The sequence below is a fragment of the Suricata suricatta genome, chromosome X, assembly GCF_006229205.1.
Source record: "Suricata suricatta isolate VVHF042 chromosome X, meerkat_22Aug2017_6uvM2_HiC, whole genome shotgun sequence".
NCBI lineage: Eukaryota > Metazoa > Chordata > Mammalia > Carnivora > Herpestidae > Suricata > Suricata suricatta.
The window spans coordinates 14977943-14995988 of record NC_043717.1 but is presented as its reverse complement, the minus strand read 5'-3'; the positions used below and the strand labels follow the sequence as shown (position 1 = coordinate 14995988).

At 43.9% G+C, this 18046-nt stretch overlaps 1 protein-coding gene across 8 annotated transcripts in view; it reads left to right on the top strand.

The window, feature by feature from the left end:
* Window positions 1-17594, top strand: part of MAP7D2 (MAP7 domain containing 2) — a 54403-nt gene extending 36809 nt beyond the window's left edge. For all 8 annotated transcript variants that reach the window (XM_029930302.1, XM_029930296.1, XM_029930301.1 and 5 more), the window contains 7 exons: window positions 6875-7121; window positions 7870-7974; window positions 9017-9073; window positions 9516-9594; window positions 10544-10730; window positions 13128-13400; window positions 16021-17594. In XM_029930302.1, the coding sequence (XP_029786162.1) occupies window positions 6875-7121; window positions 7870-7974; window positions 9017-9073; window positions 9516-9594; window positions 10544-10730; window positions 13128-13377 (925 nt within the window). In that variant the 3' untranslated portion in view covers window positions 13378-13400; window positions 16021-17594. The remainder of the gene's footprint in view (window positions 1-6874; window positions 7122-7869; window positions 7975-9016; window positions 9074-9515; window positions 9595-10543; window positions 10731-13127; window positions 13401-16020) is intronic.
* Window positions 17595-18046: the final 452 nt, after the last annotated feature.

Here is an 18046-nt window from a genome sequence, read left to right as displayed (position 1 = left end):
GAGGTGAAGTGCGCACCTTCACAGACTCAATTGCGGAGTCCCCACCCCCAGTCAGGATCGTGGTTGCAATGGGGGAAAGGAAAAAAAGAAAAAGCAAAAAACCGAGTCTCTCTTAGTTTCCGATAGCTTTGCTCAAGACGCTGTGCGCTGCTGGAAATGAGCTGGGAGCTCCTACAGTCTAAGCGTGCGCCCAGGCCTCCACCCACCACCGACTCTTTGTTGGGGGTCACGTAGGTGTGCGCCCTATTTTTTCCCTGTGGGCACCCGGGATTCGCGCAGTCCGTGCAGGGGGCGAGGTGTGCCGTGGAAATGTGGTCCGTGGTCCCATTCCCAAAACCAAGTTCGAATTGCTTGTGCCTGGCGCAGTCGCTGCTCCGGCCGCTTCTCGGTGGGGAGCGTGCCTCCCCAGCGCAGCCGCTTCTCACAGCCACAGGCGCCTCTGATTCCCCGCCGAGATGGCTCAGGGCTGGAGGCTATTCCTTCTCTTGCGCCACCCCGTTTCGGGATTCCGGCTACCCAGCAGTTATCTATGGAGTGGGTTTCTGTCTCCAAGTGCAGCCAAGCGTTCTATACCTCTTCCCCAGAGACAGTTCTATGAGCTTGTTCGACTCTGTCTCTTCCCTTTGTCCTTCGGGCGCTGCACACTTGCGCCACGTTGGGCTGGGGATCTTACCTCCCCTGCCCGTCCCAGGCTGGCCCATTTTCAGATCTTCCCCGTTCACCCCCACTAACTCAGGTATCCTTGAGGTTCTATTCCTTCTGGAGTTCGTATTTTCTCCTTCCGCTCTCGCAGATGAGCGTAATATCCTTCTCAGTTCGATAAATGGTGCAGACGGAGTTTACAGAGCTCCCTTCCTCTCCGCCATCTTGGCTCCACCCCCCTTTTTTATTTATTTTTGAGAGAGAGAGACTGTGAGCAGGGGAGGGTCAGAGAGACAGGGAGATACAGAATCCGAAGCAGGCTACAGGCTCTGAGCTGGCAGTCAGTGCAGAGCCTGATGTGGGGCTCGAACCCAGAACCGTTAGATCATGACCTGAGCGGAAGCTGACACTTAACTGACTGAGCCACCCAGGCGCCCAGAAGATGAAGTTCTTTACTTTACCAACAAATCACCCTCTCTTTCTCTCTCACATTTCCTGCATAGCCCAGCTCCTAAAAGAATTGATTATACTTCCTGTCTGTATTTCCTCAACTCATGGTCAGACCTCATGCTCACCATTCCTCCTAATTGCCAGACCCTAATCCATTTCTTTGTTGACTTCAAACTTGTGAAGCTTTCCTGTGCTTCGTTGGTCTCTCCTCCTCCATCTTCTCTGTCTGCCCTCATCCCCTCACATGCCGTCTGGGCTCCCATCCCTCAGTCCTTGGCCAGCTTCACCTGACAAGCCTTCCCTGAGCAGTGGTCTTCCCTCCTATTCAGCCATTTTCCTTAGTTCACATTTCACACAACAGTTTCATGTTGAGCATTTGGTGTGCTAACCCACCTCTGTCCTTATCTTCCTTTCGACCCTCATTTCCCCTTTGCCTCATTTACCATCTGTTTCTGAAGCTAATTTCATCTTGTTTTGTAAACCTTCAGTACTTCCTGGTACAAGGGAGGCTCTAAATCATACATATACACTGGTGACCTCTGAATCCATGTCTTTGGCCCAGTCTCATGCTAGGGCTGTACTCTCCACTATGATAGCCTCTAATCCCATGTGGCTACCAAGATGTAGTTCACTAAAATGAAGTAAAATTCAGTTCTTCGGATGTAGTAGCCAGATTTCAAGTGCTCAATAGCTACAAGGCTAGTAGCTACCATATTGGATAGCACAAATCTCTAGAACATTTCCCTCATCACGGAAAGTTCTCTTGGATAGCAGTGTCCTAGAACCTAGAGGCCATATCCCAATGGCTTTATGCTTTCATTTGAGTATGTCCCATATGCATTTCAATATCAGCAGCTGCAGTGCAGACCTTATGGTCTTTTTTCCATAGTTCCTTTTCCTTTTACAAGCTTTGGGTTCCCATTTCTCCAGGCATCCAAATCAGAAGTCTCAGCGCCAGCCCTCAACTGTTCCCTCCCCTTCCTTCTCGTTCTTGTCAGGTCTTTTGACCTTGTCAAAAGGTCACTTGTCAGGTCTGTCTGGGCTGCCTCTTTGGCATCTCTCTCCTCTCTCTTTCCCTCCAGCCATTCCTCTCCTCTGAGCTCTGGCCCTTGTTGTTTCTCATATGGACTGCGTCTGTGGCATCCCAGCTGGCCTTTCTGCTCAGAGCAAGAGTTTGTCCACTGTCTACACTGGGTCCCCAGTGACTGTTCTCTGATAAGTGTCATTGTCCTGCTCCTATCCTTTAATAAATCAGCAATTCCCTGCCTACATAAGCCATCTAAACCCATCAGGAGTCCTTCAGATCCATGGCCTGCCACCACCTATCCCTTTACCTCCAGCATCCTGGGTACCAGCCTGCAGAGCTCACTGACATGCCCCGATCAGGTAGCACCACACCTCCACATCTCTGCTTTTACTCTTCCTCACATGGACTCCTGCTTCTCACCAGACACATCTTCCTTTCTCCAGACCTAGGTCAAGCCTTGCTCCTCTCTGTAGCCTTTCTGGCCTCCACCTGGGAGAGAACTGAATTCACCTACTCCTTATCCTTCCTGAGCCCAGCCGCTCAGCTGACTAACATAGCCTTCTCTTTCATAGGCCTGCTTCCCCCTAATATGCACCTTTAAAAGACTGGGGTACAGTCTTTGGATCACTGGTACTGCTACTCAGTAAATGTTTGAGCAAAGCAGATAAGGAGAAAGGGGCCCACCTAAGAAGTCATTGTAGGCTTGGCTTAAGAGAAGGCAAAGGCTAACGTAGTATGTTGAAGATAGACCTGGAAAAGTGAGTGTGAATTCAAAATAGCCACAGTCTGCAGACTTTCACAAAGTAACAGAAACAGGCTGATTCACAGTCGATGCTAGGGTTTAATTCTAAGGACTTAGGAGAATGGTACACCCAATAAGAGATAAATGAAGGACAGATGTAATTGGTTTTAGAGGACAATAACAATCTATTTGGGTTTTTTTTAAATTGTTTGTTTATTTATTTTGAGAGAGAGAGCGAGCACGAACCTATGCACGCAAGAGTGAGGGAGAGAGAGAATCCCAGGCAGGCTCCATGCTGTCAGCACAGAGCCTGACTCGGGGGTCTATCTCACAAACTGTGAGACCATGACCTGAGCCAAAATCAAGAGTCAGACACTTAACCAACTGAGCCACCCAGGTGCCCCTATCCATTTGATTTTATATAAATCAAGTTTAAAGTGCCCATGAAATAGCCACATGATGAGAATTGGAGTCATGGCCTGGGGTGTAGGTAAAAATGAGAGCAGTACACTTGACCCCAAACCAGTTTTCCTCTCTTTTGCCAAAATAGGAAGCTTTGCATAGCACCACGTGGGTAGCGAGAAAGGTAAGTACCAGACAGCCTGGGGCTGGAGCACAGTGGTGATGGATACAGCAGCAGTTGAGCAGGAAGGGAGAGCTAGGGCGAGGCAACCTCATGCAGGGCTGTGGCGAGGTCCTTGCAGGAGGGACATTTAATGCTCTCTGTACCTGCAAGATACATTACGACTGAGGAAAAACTGTTGGTCTCAGGGTTGGAGGATGAGCTGAGGTTTTGGAAGGAAACTGTGGAGAAGGGTGGAGACATAAGCCAGCTTGGAGTTGAGAGGGCAGAGGCCCTGAACGCCAGTGGCATGTTAGGAGGCTGTGAGCAGAAGGTGGAAGGGCTGAGGAGAGCTGTTTGGGATACCTGAGACCTGAGCGTTTGCCAACCATGGGAGAGCACATGTTTAAGGGTGAGCTGAAGAAAGGAAGAGAGGGGGCAGTGGGAGGAACACAGGTGCGGGAGGCTGTGGGATTCATAGCACAAGTGGTGGCATTTAGAGTCTTCCAAATCTAAGCAGAGGAAGAAAGGGGAAATTTTCTGAGCATAGTGCCACGGAGAAGAGATTAGGAATCCCAGATCAAATGGCCCCAGTCTTGTCTGAAAAGTGGTTGGTGATGCCATCAACTAAGGAGGATGTTGAAGACTGAGAAAAGTTAGAGGTTCATACTGTTTCCATGAGGCTCTAAGAAATGAGGATAAAAGGCTGGAGTAGCAGCTGACCAGTCAGCCTTGTGTGGGCCTTACTCTCATGAATGCTCACAGCCCAGCAGGGGCACAGTGGTCGCGGAGGCCACCCAGGTTTGGAATTGGGCAGCAATGTGGTCTCCATGCCAGCCCCACAATGCTCAGGAGGAGGTCAGAGGCCTGGGGGCACTGAGAGAGAAAAGGAAAGGGACGCAAGTGACCACACAGCGCTCCATGGGGCAGGTCAGGAGAGAAGGTGCTGAAGGACAGGGTGACAGCAGATCAAAGAAGGGGAAGTACAAGATGTGGATGATTTTCTTTAAAATAAAAACTTTCAAGCACACAAGGAAGAGAATAGTGAAACCCATATCCTTATCCACAGATGGAGTCGTTCAAGGCTGAGCATGTGTCAGGGATGTGGTGCAAGACCCTCACCAGTGGCCATTGACAGGGATAAAGGATGCACCTGCCAGATGTTGAATGATGACCATGATGCATAGCTTTTTGGTACTTTGTCCCTGGCAAGGAAAGGGGGTGGGTTTGGAGTAGGTGATAGGAATAAAAACAGAAGGGTGACAGAACTGCATACCAGTGTTGTGAACTCCAGAGGGAACTTGGTAAACATGGCAAGGGCAAGGGGCTGCGGCAGCCTACAGCAGGGAGATTGTGGAGAAGTGACCAAATCCATGTTTTCTGATTTCTTAAGCAGGTAGAGGGGCACCTGGGTGGCACAGTTGGTTGTGTCCGACTTCAGGTCATGATCTCACGGTTTGTGGGTTCAAGCCCCACGTCAGGCTCTGTGCTGACAGCTAGCTCAGAGTCTGGAGCCTGCTTCAGATTCTGTGACTCCCTCTCTCTCTGCCCCTCTCCTACTCATGCTCTGTTTCTCTCTGTCTCAATAAGAAATAAACATTAAAAAAAAAGCAGGTAGAGAAAAAATATTCATCCTTGGAAAGGATATTGAGGGACTCAGTTTCACACAGAAAGCTAGTTTTTACCTGCTTTGGGAGAAGCAGAGTTTCATTAATGGGATATTTTGTCTGGAACAGGAGGGAAAAGCAGGGGCTAATGGGCCTGTGGGGAACAGGAATGTGTGTTGTGCACAATGATAAGGGTTATGGAGACTTTGGGGCCAAGAGGATGTGTTACTTACCGTGTGTGTATGCACTGGGCACCTCTGAAGTCCTCATAGTGAAACAGAAGAAACAGAGTGGCTTTTCAGATCCTGAAGACAGAGATGAAGTAGCCTGTGTATTAATTCATACACAGTGTATCCTTTGTGTATTAGCTTCTTGGGGACAGTCAAAACCATCTAATCAAATGAAGGTTAAGAACTAAAACAGTGTCCTGTAAGGGCACCTGGGTGGCTCAGTTGGTTAAGTGTCTGACTCTTGATTTTGGCTCAGGTCATGATCTCACAGTTCATGAATTCGAGCCCTGCATTGGGCTCTGTGCTCACAGTGCTGAGCCTGCTATGGATCCTCTGTCTTGTTCTCTGCCTCTCCCCAACTCATGCTCACTCTCTCTCTCAAAAATAAATAAACATTAAAAAACTTTAAATATTTCTTTGGTGACATATAGGCTAATTGCCTCCACAGTTCCTACAGGATAGACGGATATTCTTTTTAAGTCCTGATCTTTTTATAAAAATGTTACAGCACCCCAGTAGGTTAGTGACACCTACTTTTGTATAAAAGTGACTTCTGAAAATCATACAGATTTATAGATGTGCTTACAGGGGTGCATGTTTGAGAATCTTCTTAGGGCCAAGCATTGTGCTAAGTGCTTCCCTTATATTATTTCATTTAGTTCTCACAGTGATGTCATGGACCCAGTAGTATAGCCATTCCCATTATTTTTTTAATGGTCATAAGAAATGTTGAGGGACTTTCCAAGGACGAGGCACACAGTGAGTGGTACAGTCAGGTGCAGTCATGATCTTGCCCATATATCACATTGTCATTTAGTAACAGACTGCAAGATGAGTGTGATTACTCACACGTTTTCATAGGTGGGAAAAGTGATGCACTTGAGCAGGAAGAATGTTAGAAATGTAAAAACAACTGCTTAGACTTTATAGGGTTTTCCCTCACTGCTTGGAGTTCTTTAGCATTATATCATCAACTATTCATCTGTAGATGAAAAATGTGTAATGTCCTTTAATTTTCATATATCAAAGAATAAAAGCTAAAAAATAGATTTTTAAATATTGGCAAGACAAAGAAATAGATGTCTTAATTTCTGTATTAAATATAAGGGTTCTTTCTGTTGAACACTTTCTTCCATTTGCTGCTTCAGAAGTCACATGGCAGTTAGAACCCAAAGTAAACTTTTTGAGTACATAGTCACTGCTCTTTAAATTGCTAACTGGCACAGTAGCCGTTGGGATCTTCTCGGTTTTTTCCAGCTTCCATTAGGTTTAAATATTTATTTCACTTAGTTTTTCAAAGGATTGTCATTAAGTAAGAATAGTAGGCTGTGGTCATTTGTAGATTGAATAGGGAACATGTATGTCTTCATTATGGTATGTTCTCAAATCAATACATTGTTAATCTTTGTGTAACAGAATTTAAAGTCAACCCTGGTTCATATTTTTTAATGTATGGACTGAAGTGGCTTTCTGGGAAGGATGAGTCCATTTCTTGAGTGGATACTCATTCAAGTGCACATGTCTGTGTGTGTGCATTACGCTCTCCTGTTAGCACACGGTTCTTTGGCAGTATGCCTTTGGCCTAATTTCTAATAGCAATTATGCTCTCAAAAGGCTGGAGAGAGAGGAGTTGAAGAGAAAGGCAGAGGAGGAAAGACTTCGCCTAGAAGAGGAAGCTTGTAAGCAGGAAGAGGAAAAGAAACGGCAGGAAGAGGAAAAGAAACGGCAGGAAGAGGAAGAAAAAAGAAAGGCAGAAGAGGAAGCCAAGAGGAAGGCCAAGGAGGAGGTGTTGTTAAAAGAAGAGCAAGAAAAGGAAAAACAAGAAAAAGAAAAGCAAGAAAAAGCCATGATTGAAAAGCAGGTACAATATAAATCTTCATATGGACTCTCCTTAAGAGCTTTAGTTAATATTAGGTAAAATTAGTTAAATTTGAATGACTCACAATGTTTACTTGAAGTTTTTCTTAAACTAACTGGGCTGGTTATTGAGTATGAGTTACTTTGGGCAATAAAAGTGAAGTTTGTAATACTTTCTGTATGTCAGTTCACATTCCCCAGAAGGTAGACCCTTGGATGAGATTTTGGGTGCCAGTAGTTTATTTGGGAGAAGATCCCAGGAAGCTGATAGAGAGTGAGAGTAAAGCCAATGTAAGTGCACCGTCTAGTGGCTTCCTGTGGAACACTGGGAGTTAGTCCCTTTGAGACTCTCTGGGAGACTGTGGAATATGCCTTAGAATTGTCTCTCTGAGGGGTGAGGAAACTAGATTATTTATCTGCCAGCTTCTCGCCCTCATGATTGAAGGTCACTCCTTGGGGAATTAACTTTCTGAAACTCCTGGCCATGTGTACATGGCCAGTGGATGCCCTCAGACACAGAAAGACCTTGACAGGCAGTATGGGAACTGTCTCCAGGTAATTTGCATGATGGACCCAGGGTATATGAGTGAGGCCCCGCCATGTCTATTATATCATGGAGCAGGCTGTATAAATCCACACTGAATATTGGAACAACATCTACTCCAATGTAGATGATAAGGTAGAACACCATGTGCATATCCCAAGGAATCCCACTACAGTGTTTTCTCAGAAGGTTTACCTATTTCTGTCAGAAGGAAGCAGCAGAAGCAAAGGCCCAGGAGGCAGCTAAACAGATGCGTCTAGAAAGAGAACAGATCATGCTGCAGATTGAGCAGGAGCGACTGGAGAGGAAGAAGGTAAGGGCTAAAGATCAGGAGTAGTTAGGGTGAGGCAGAAACAGGAAATCAATTCAGTTCTGTTCTGCAGTTGTTGGGTAGAGTGATTTTTAAAATTGTCTAATTAGGTCAAGTTTGTTGATAGTACTTTTCAAATCTCCTGTTTCTTTGTTGATTTTCTATCATCTTGTTCTCTTAATAACTGAGAGGAGAGTGTTAAAAGCTCTCTCTGTGATTATGGATTTATCCATTTCTCCTTCCATTTCTATTAACTTTTGTTTTAAATGTTTTGAAGCTCTACTGTTAGGTGAATATGTATTTCAGATTATTAAATTCTCCTGTTAAACTGACCCCTTTATCATTAATATATCTTTATGTCCATTAATAATTGTCTTAAAGTCCACTTTTTCAGACTTTTTTTTCACTTTGTCAGCCTTTTTATGATCCCTGTCTGCATAGTAAATATTTTTCTATCCTTTTACTTTGAACCTATGTGTGTCCTTATAAGTATGTCTCTTATAAACAACATTTAAGAACTTTATATGGTCTTTGTGTTTTCATTGGGGTGCGTTTTCCCATTTACATTTAATGTAATCAGGGATAAAGTTGGCTTAAGGAGGCTGATTATAAAGCTCCATTCCTATGGTGTCTTAGATCCAGCCTAAGCTTTGTACTGAATTAGGCATGGGAGCTAGGAAACCAGTCTCTGGCCTCCCCTCTTGACCTGCCTCAGCCTCACTTTCTCTCAGGTGGTCCTCTAGAATGGCAAGTGGTGATTTGTTGTTTTTAGGTAATCTAAGGAGAAGAAGGAAAAAGATGGGATATAAAGTGAATGTTGATTTGAGATACTAGTTTACTTTTCAAGCATTTTACCTCGTTCATAGGGCAGAGGTGTATATCTGCCAAACCAATGGAAAATCTTTCTGTACTCATTATTATCCTCTGCTGACGTGTCTCTCTTAGGAATTTTCTGAGAACTTCATGTAAAATTGCATATAGACCCAGCTGCTTTTATGTTTATTTGGTATTATAGATCTCTTACCTGGTTCTTTTTGGTTTCCAGAGAATAGATGAAATCATGAAGAGAACAAGGAAGAGTGATGTGTCTCCAGAAGTGAAGGTAGGTGTTTAGAGCACCATTTTGATAATTTATGGACTAAAGAGAAAAGAGTGGCACAATACGTTCAGTGGAATTGTAGGTCTTGGAGAGGAACAGCCAGAAAGAATAAACTCTTCGTGCTTTGTTCCTGACAAGAGTAAGGAGAGTGTAGGTATTTGCACAGAAAGAAGAGTCTAAGGAGTTTCAGAGAGAGGGTAGTAATAAAAAGTTTTCTCTGAGAAGTGGGGGTGCAGATGCAGAGAGACGCCCAGTAGTCCATGAATAAAAAAGAAAATGGCGACGTATTGATAAGGGAGACACAGCTGATTTCTAATAAACTCAGAAGATTCAAAGAATTACCATGGAATAGGCAGATGGTTCAGCACGGTTCTGGATATCCTTTGATGCTTTTGAAAAGCACTTGTTTTTCTATGTAAAGTCATCCTTCCCTATTTGTTTTCAGAAAGAAGACCCAAAAGTAGAGCTTCAGTTGCCTGTGTGTGTGGAAAATAAGACAAAACCAGTTGTCCCGAACAAAATAGGTGAGTGTGACGACTGGTTCTTGGGTTCTTCCTTTCAGCAGGTGAGGGCTCAAAGTGCTTCCTGTGGGGATGAGCACCTGTGGGTCTTAAGAGCATTATTCCCGTAAGGTCACTGTGTAGTTTTCCTCCTGGGGGAGTCCCTATCTCCAGTATATGTCTGTTAGGTCCATTCAGAAAGCTCTGGGGTCCTTGGTCACTCTAATAGTCCCAGCACAGGAAGCTGATCACCTCCTGTCCCATGCTTCTTTCCAGGGAGCTTAACAGTTCATCAGATTCTATTTAGAGCCAACTCTGCTCTTCTGCAGTGATTTCTCCTGTCTTCCAGACTTCTGGGCAGTCGAGCTCTTCTCTCTCATGTATACTTAAAACTCCTTAGATGTGAGGGGCGCTTGTGTGGCTAAGTTGGTTGACCGTCCAACTCTTGATTCAGGCTCAAGTCGTGATCCCAGGGTCATGGGTTCAAGCCCCACATCAGGCTCTGCACTGAATGTGGAACCTGCTTGGGATTCTCTCTCTCTCTTTTTCTCTCTGTCTCTGTCTGTCTGTCTCTCTCTCTCCCTTTCTCCCTCTCCTTCTCTCTCGGAAAACCCCTCCTTTAGATGTGAATACATCATGGCAGCCAAAGTCAGAAAGGCATGTCCATCTCAGAGGCACTTTACATCTCTCCTTTGCCTTGAGGCTCAGGAAAATGCTACACAGAGCTTGGGGACCTGCACAGTATATGACCCCAAGCCTCCTGGGTGGGTCACGAGCCCTGCACAGACACTAACAAGGTCATTTGTCTTCTTTTCTCTGTGTGAAGCTGATGACTTGGGGTTCTTTTTGCAAAAGGATGTTGCACTGTTGGTAAAGCAGAGGATTACATTAATTGCCTCAATATATATTTCTCCTATTATTTCACTGTTCTGGTATTTTATGATTAACAGAATGACTTTGTGTTCTCAATCAGAAATAAACGAATTAAACACCTGCCAGGAAGTTAATAGTGTGGGGCGTACTGCCCCAGAAACTTTTCCTCGAGACATTTTCTCTAATGGGCTTAAACCAGTTGGGGGACTTGTTCATCTGGACACCCTTGATGGGAAATCGAACAGTATGGATGACTCAACTGAAGAAGTTCAGTCTATGGATGTGAGGTAAGCTGATTTATTTTGCATGTGAGCCTCATCTCTTCTCCAAACACCTCCACTGCCTCTTTGTTGATTTGTTTCATCTTTTACATCCCTAAATCAACTAAAGTAGGTTTGATTACCATTCAGGAAAGCTGTCAGTGGTATATTAGTGTCTTTGGTCAGGTTCTTTAGAGGTAGAGCCTGAGACAGGCATTCCGAGGCACGGGATTTATCAGGAAAGAGCTCTCACGAGCAAGTGGAGAGGGGGAAGGAGGATGGGGCAGGGGAAATCACTAAGCAAGGATTCTGTTTCAGCTGGTCCTATGGGAGCTCTGGAGGATGAATTTCCACCAAAGAGTTGTCTGATTCCATTCAGGGAGGCAGCCTCTGTGCCACTGTACCCATCAGCAAGAGTGTGGTCACCCAAGGTGGGGGATGCAGATATAACTTCTGCAGGTGTAGGACTCCTGTCAGCCAGGGGCTGCTGTCCAGAGAAAGGGTGGCAGCTGTGAGCTATTAGCAGCCAGCTGTCTGGGCAGCTGGCAGACGGATGCACCTACACATAAGGGGGATCCGAGTGGGGTACCACCAGGACTCACTGTGTCCAGTGTCTTATGTTTAAGTAGACTTGTCATTGGAGACTTGATAAAATATCTAATCTTCTTTTAGATACTAAAATCTTAAGGAATTCACCTGGAAAATTAATCCCAGACAAAAGGTGAATTCAGTTAGCATATGGTTGGGGCAGAGACACTGAAACAGAGAGCCTTGGGCAGGGCAGTTGGAGTTGGGGCAGCTGTCTGAGTCAGGAGGCAGTGACAGTGTTTGGAAAAAGTTCTGTCAGAGCTTCAGGTGGCCAGAGCTTAACCTTCTCTCCTTGGCTGTGAATTCTCTGCTTTATCTGTGGGGGTGGGGTCTGGGGAGGAGGGTCTTTCCTAGGGCACAGTTATTATAAATGTCCCAGCCTGTGCACCCTGGCCTTGAGCCAGATATGTAAAAACCCAGGCTCCAGCACCCCATCCCCAGTAGAGCAAATTCTGTGGAGACAACCCTGGCCTCCGTCGCTGTCCATCTCCTCATGCCCTAGGGTGAAATAGCAGAGGTATCCCAAACATTAACACAGCATCTCTCCCCCCACCCCATGTTTAGCCTATCTCTACTTACTCCTTATGCCTCTGGGTGTGGGGAAGGGGATAAGACACAGCATTAGCCACGGTTCAAGAAAGTGAAGGGGCTCAGTGTGTACTCAAAGTTCTCCCATGGCCACCCCTGCATTTAGAGAGAGGTTACTCCTGGAGGTTGCCCCTGGGCTTGTAGCATTTTCTCCTCCTCATGATCTGACTAGCTGTTTAAGCCCAGGGAATGTAGGTGAGGCAAGGTGCAGATACGGTGGGTGCTTCTGCTAACGGGGCAGTTTGCCCAGGCTCCAGCCGAGCACCAGTGGTGTTAGGTCTACTGCCTCTTAACTAGGCTAAGTGTGAGGGAAATGGATTTTCTCAGTTTCTTCAGTTCAAATGGTTTTTTAGATTGTTCTCTCAGATCTTATCAAGGAAGAAAAGAACAGATGAACCTGGCAGCAACTCTGGCTATTAAGAAAGACTCCCAGTGTCAGGACCTCACATCCCATCCCACCTCATCTGAGCTAGGCCTGTGGTTGACACGGCTATGAAACTCCTTCTTCCATCTCTAGATTGAAGAGAGAGAGCCACGTGCACGGGCAGGAGCTGGATAAGTCAGGGTGGAGTGGGGCCTCACTTTAGAGAGGGAGCATGGGAGACATTTGCCCTGCAGGTGACTGCATGGATGGTGGGGTCCTTGTTAGCAACGACCCCCACCTAAACTGAACATTTATTGCAGGCTGCGTGGACTTCCTCAGTATGATCACGCCACGCTCACAGGAGCCCTGATAGGGAGAAATGATTGTTCATCTTGTACAGCAGAGGAAAGAGCGGCGAGGAGGAAAAACCACTCGACCAAGGTGGCCTGGCTGAAGAGAAGCAGTGTCAGGAGCCCCGGTGCCAATGAGAGCCCTTCCTCAGCTCGTTTTTAACTTCTAGCATTTGCTTTCTATCTGGATTTCCCGTATTGAAGGTTTTTGGAAGTGGTTGGCTTCTCTGCAATAGAGTGCTGTTGCCTGAGGCTTTTACTTTCTTTCTTCCTGTAGGCAGTGTGAGCTTGGCCTTCACAGTCCTGCCCAGTCCACTTCCCTTGTTTTCCCTTGGCAGAGGAGGGGGGGACTTCTGTCTCTCCATGTCTAAGATTTAAGCTAACTTGTTTTTTTTTACAGTGTGTTTCACACCAGCTATGACTCTAAATCCATCTTCTCTTGAAAAGTAGTATAACAGAACATATAAATAGAATTAATTTTCACATTTTTCTTTGCCTCCCTCCTTCACTGTCCCTCTCTTCCCCCTATCTCAGTCCTGTTTCAAAGGAAGAGCTTATCTCCATCCCAGAATTTTCACCAGTAAGTGAAATGATTCCTGGGGTGTCTCTGGACCAAAATGGAACTGGTAATGCCCGAGCACTTCAAGATCTCTTAGATTTCACCGGCCCCCCTGTGTACCCCAAGCGATCCAGTGAAAATCTCAGCCTGGATGACTGTAACAAAAATTTGATTGAAGGATTTAACAGTCCTGGCCAAGAAAATACTCTGAACACCTTCTGTTGACAAATACATCTCTTTAGTGAAAGGTACAGTACAGTCCTTTAATTATAGTCTAAATTTATACCTCTCCAAGTGGGGTTTGTAAAGATGGGATAAACATCACTCAGTCTCCTGGATGGTCAGTTTTATTTGAAAAATACAAATGTGAATTTGAATACAAGTATCATTCATTTTTTCAAAGATTCACATTATGCCAAATGTAGTTTATAAAAGGCCTGCATTACTACCTGTTTACATTAACTGAAAGTAATGCAAAGAGGTTTTCACTTTTACATAAAAAAAGGCAAAATGCAAAAATAGCATTCAGCGTTCATCTTGGAGCAAGCTGTTCTAGAGGCAGCATGTACCCTGAGCGGGGACAATGGCTCCGTCAAACTCCTTCCTGAGAACTGCACTCAGCATTCAGCTCCCATAGCTTTGCACTGTGTCTGTGAGCATATGTGCTTTATCTCATTTTATTTTGTACATCCATTAGCAAGATGTGTCTTAAGGTACAAGAAAAAGTCTAAGGGGTTATTTTGGGGGTCTGGGAACACTCATAAAATTTTCCATATAAGTCAGTGATAATTGCTTCTTCATCTTGTGGCATTTCTGCTTACAAAAGGTTTCATAGGAACATTCTTTCAGATGGGAAGAAACCTGTATATGGTGTATACTACAGTGCACACACAATAATTGAGGTGAATTTCAAGTAAATTCTGTGTATAAGAGCCTTCAGTGCCACACCCGCCATGCCCGCCCTGCTGTTGGGGAATGTGGATGGGCGTGTGTGTATTGAGAAGCACATTGAGAATTTTCCCCCTAGTTTTACTCGATGACATTCCACATTCTATGTACAGTCATTCATATACAGTGATGAGCATTGAATCAAATGATTTGCTGTTCTCTTGACCCATTCTGGAATCTTTTAAGCAAACATCTATTCTTGGATCACACTGAGGGAGTGGGGGGATGAAGAGCTGAAGTTTGTGTCCTGAAGCTTTTGTTCCCCACCTTTGGCCTTTTTTCTTGCCAAAGTGGGTTGTAAACACTCTGCATTTGTGTGATTTAGTTATACACACCTCGTGTTGGATTTACTTCAGTTTGGGGCTTGTTTTTGAATTATAAAAACATAATTAGACTCTATCATCAAATCCTTTCATAACTTAATTCCAGTTGTCGTCCCACTTTAGACTCTTAAAAACATTTTTATATTCTCAGCATTCTCTCACTTCTTTTCTTATGATGCTCCACTCCTAAAACACAGCTTTGATGCCTGATAAGACTTAGTCCAATCTTTCTGTTTTCCGAATGAGGAAACACAGGCTGACTGGCTGGCTTAGTCAGGAGAGCACATGACTGTTGATCATGTGGTTGTTGAGTTCAAGCCCCACATTGCACATAGAGCCTACTAAAAAATAAAAAAAAAGTCTATTTCGGGGCACCTGGGTAGCTCAGTTGGAGGAACATGTCACTCTTGGTCTCGGGGTCATGAGTTCAATCTTCACATTGGGTGCAGAGATTACTTACATAAATAAAATCAAATGAGGAAATAGCTTGGGGAGGGCACATGGCCAAGGGCACTGTATTTTATAGACATCTTCCTGTGCTTAGCTATCAGCTGTAAATAGTGCATCTTAAGAGTTCACTTCTCTTGGTTCTTAGGAAAACACTCGTGGCCCGTTGACACGTAAAAGGGAATGTATGAAAGGTAGCATTTAGAATAAACTGTGTCAGTATTATGCTAAGTGAAATAACTCAGAAAAAGGCAAATACGGTATGGTGTCACTCACATGTAGAATTTAAGAAATAAAACAAATGAGCAGAGGGGAGAAAAGGGGGGCAAAGCAAGAAACAGACTCTGAACTATAGAGAATAAACTGATGGTTACCAGAGGGGAAAAGGGTGGGGGAATGGAGGAAACGGTATGGGGATTAAAGAGTGTACTTACTCTGATGAGCACTGGCTGATGTATAGAAGTGTTGAATAACTATATTGTACACCTGAAACTAATATAATGCTATATGCTAACTGAATTAAAAGCCTAAAATCAAGAATGGGATACAAATAAACATAAATCAGCATGTGTTTTGTTAGTTGTTATGACTGCATTTGGCTTCTTAAATGTTTTTAATTATTTTTGAGAGAGAGAGTGAGAGAGACAGCGTGAGCAGGGGAGGGTCAGAGAGAGAGGGAGACACAGAATCAGAAGACAGGCTCCAGGCTCTGAGCTAGCTGTCAGCACAGAGCCCGACGCGGGGCCTGAACCCATGAACCGTGAGATCATGACCTGAGCCGAAGCCGGACGCTCAACCGACTGAGCCACCCAGGCGCCCCATGGCTTCTTAAAATAAGTTCTGCACTGAAATCTTAAAATATGGTGGGTTTTGTTGTCAAGGTGGCTAGGGGCAGCAATACCATTGGGAAAGCAGAGCTTGGGACATTAAGTATCCTGCAGGTTATAGGACAGTTCCACACAAAGAAAATTTGGCCACCTAATAGAATAGTCCTACCCAAAATGCTGTAGCTCTTCCATTGAAAGATATTGCTATGAACCAAGGAGAAAAGTGGAAAGTTCCAGACGGTGTGATCATTTTAGTGAAAGAGAATAGATACAATGTGGTCTCTTCATTCATCTCATCTGGTTTTGTTTTTGGATTGACACAGGTGGTGTTTGGAGAAGCTGTGAAGCTGCTGGTAGTCAATTCCAAGCTGCCGGTCCTCTGAAGAAGCTTCTGTTGTCCTAAATCACTGGATTCCAAATTATTAGATGAAAATGTAACTGTATCCATACCTACTTAGTATGTCCAACACTGGCCACTCTTGATAGAAACTACTCTTGGTAGAAACCTTGAAACTTTGGCCTTGTTGGGCTTTAGCAAAGTTTCATGTTACAGTTCTATTTATGAGCTTCAGCTGCTGATAAAGTGCTTTCCTGTACTACTTTATTATTATAGTGATCCTCTGAATAACCCAGGTGGTTCTGTGTTGGAAATTCATCTTATAACTGTTCTTATTCCCAAAGTTGGAGTACATAAACATTTAGATGTCTTTTCCTGTAAATATTCTAGACATTGACCCAGACTCTACTTAAACATACACTGAACTTGGGCTGCTTACCTCCCTGTCTGTGTTTTGAAGAAGAAATTCCAGAGGGTTTTCCTCCTTTTCTGTGGTTTCTTTGTTGGAAGTTAACTATCAAGCTGTTTTTTATTATTAAGCTTAGCCACCTGCAAAATGCATTGCCCCATATTACCCCTTGGGGGGCTAACAGAACAATATTGTCTGGTTGATTAAGAAAACTATTAAGCAATGTGGGATGATTTCTGTTCACACATGCATTTTCTTATAGACTTGGGCACCCAAATCTAGCAAGGATCTTGTCACTGTTGCCCCTTAAAATCTCCAAGCCATCAAGTGGCTTTTGGACTGAAGCAAGTTTGAATGAATTGCATGTCTCATGCACAGGTGGTTGGTTTTCATGTTGTTGCTATTGTTTTTCTCTTGGATTTTAGAGCCCTTGTTTGTTTGCTCCTGTGTTTGCTCAACTCTAATGAAACCAGGCACAAATGAAAATGATAGTGCTCTGGAACAAGGGGGCCCGGAACTGTACCCAACTTGTCACTTTAACAGACTTCAACATTAAAATAGTTGAACAAGGGACAAAAGACGCTAGAATGTATACTTCACGTGTTTTATGCCATATAATGTGTTTTCTTAATTTCATTTCTTGTGGTGAAATGTGACTTTCAGATTAAAATAACGTTCTTTGAAACATTTTTTTTGTTTGAAAGCTTCTTTGAAGCTCTTATACAATAAAGAGTTTGGAAAAGATCCATAATTCTGACTGAGGTTTGCAGCGAGGAGATAAAAAGAAGTCTCAATAGTAATCTTGTTCTTCATGTGCTTTTAAAACCAGCTATAGTTTAAGACTTTATTAGTTATGGAAACTGTGTATGTTTGTGTGTGTGTATATATTAAATAAAATACATGCCTCCAATAATGCAGTGCCATCGATCTTGAATATCGGGGGAAATCCCTTTTATGACAAGCACACAGAAAATGATAGCATGGTCTGACTTTAAAAAAATGCCTCACCATCTTTCTTACACTTTTATTTTGCTAAATGTTTGTTTTGTTTGATCTGTTGTACCTCACAACACCATTGTGACTGTGGTGATGCCTCATGTGCATGATGTGTACATTGTGTTTAATGTGAAATACATTTTCATTGAAGAGTCTGATGGCTTGTTAGTGTTTTGTTTGTTTCTATAGGTTCAATGAAGATATGAGCTGAAACCAAATTAGATTTTCTTAAATCTATGTGGGGAAAAACCAAAAATCCTGTGTGGGTGTCCTTTCCTTGTCAAACTTAGTAAAATTTCTCTGTTTTCAGTTCGAAGCATAGCCACCTGTGGAAATAAGCTTACGTGATGAGCTGTCCCTAGGAAATGACGAACTTCGGAGTACAGTAAAGTTGCTGTCTTTGCATATCACTGATAAGAGGGATTTCTAGCTAGCTGAGATGCCGTTAACTCAGTGTAACCTACGAAAACATTCCACATAGCAAGCTGGCATTTAAACAGAATTATAATGGGTATGGTGACTATTATTTTCCAGTAGGCTAAAACCAGACCTTTTTTTTTTTTTTTTTTGTATCTAATTGACAGCTTGTCTACCAGCCAAGACAGAA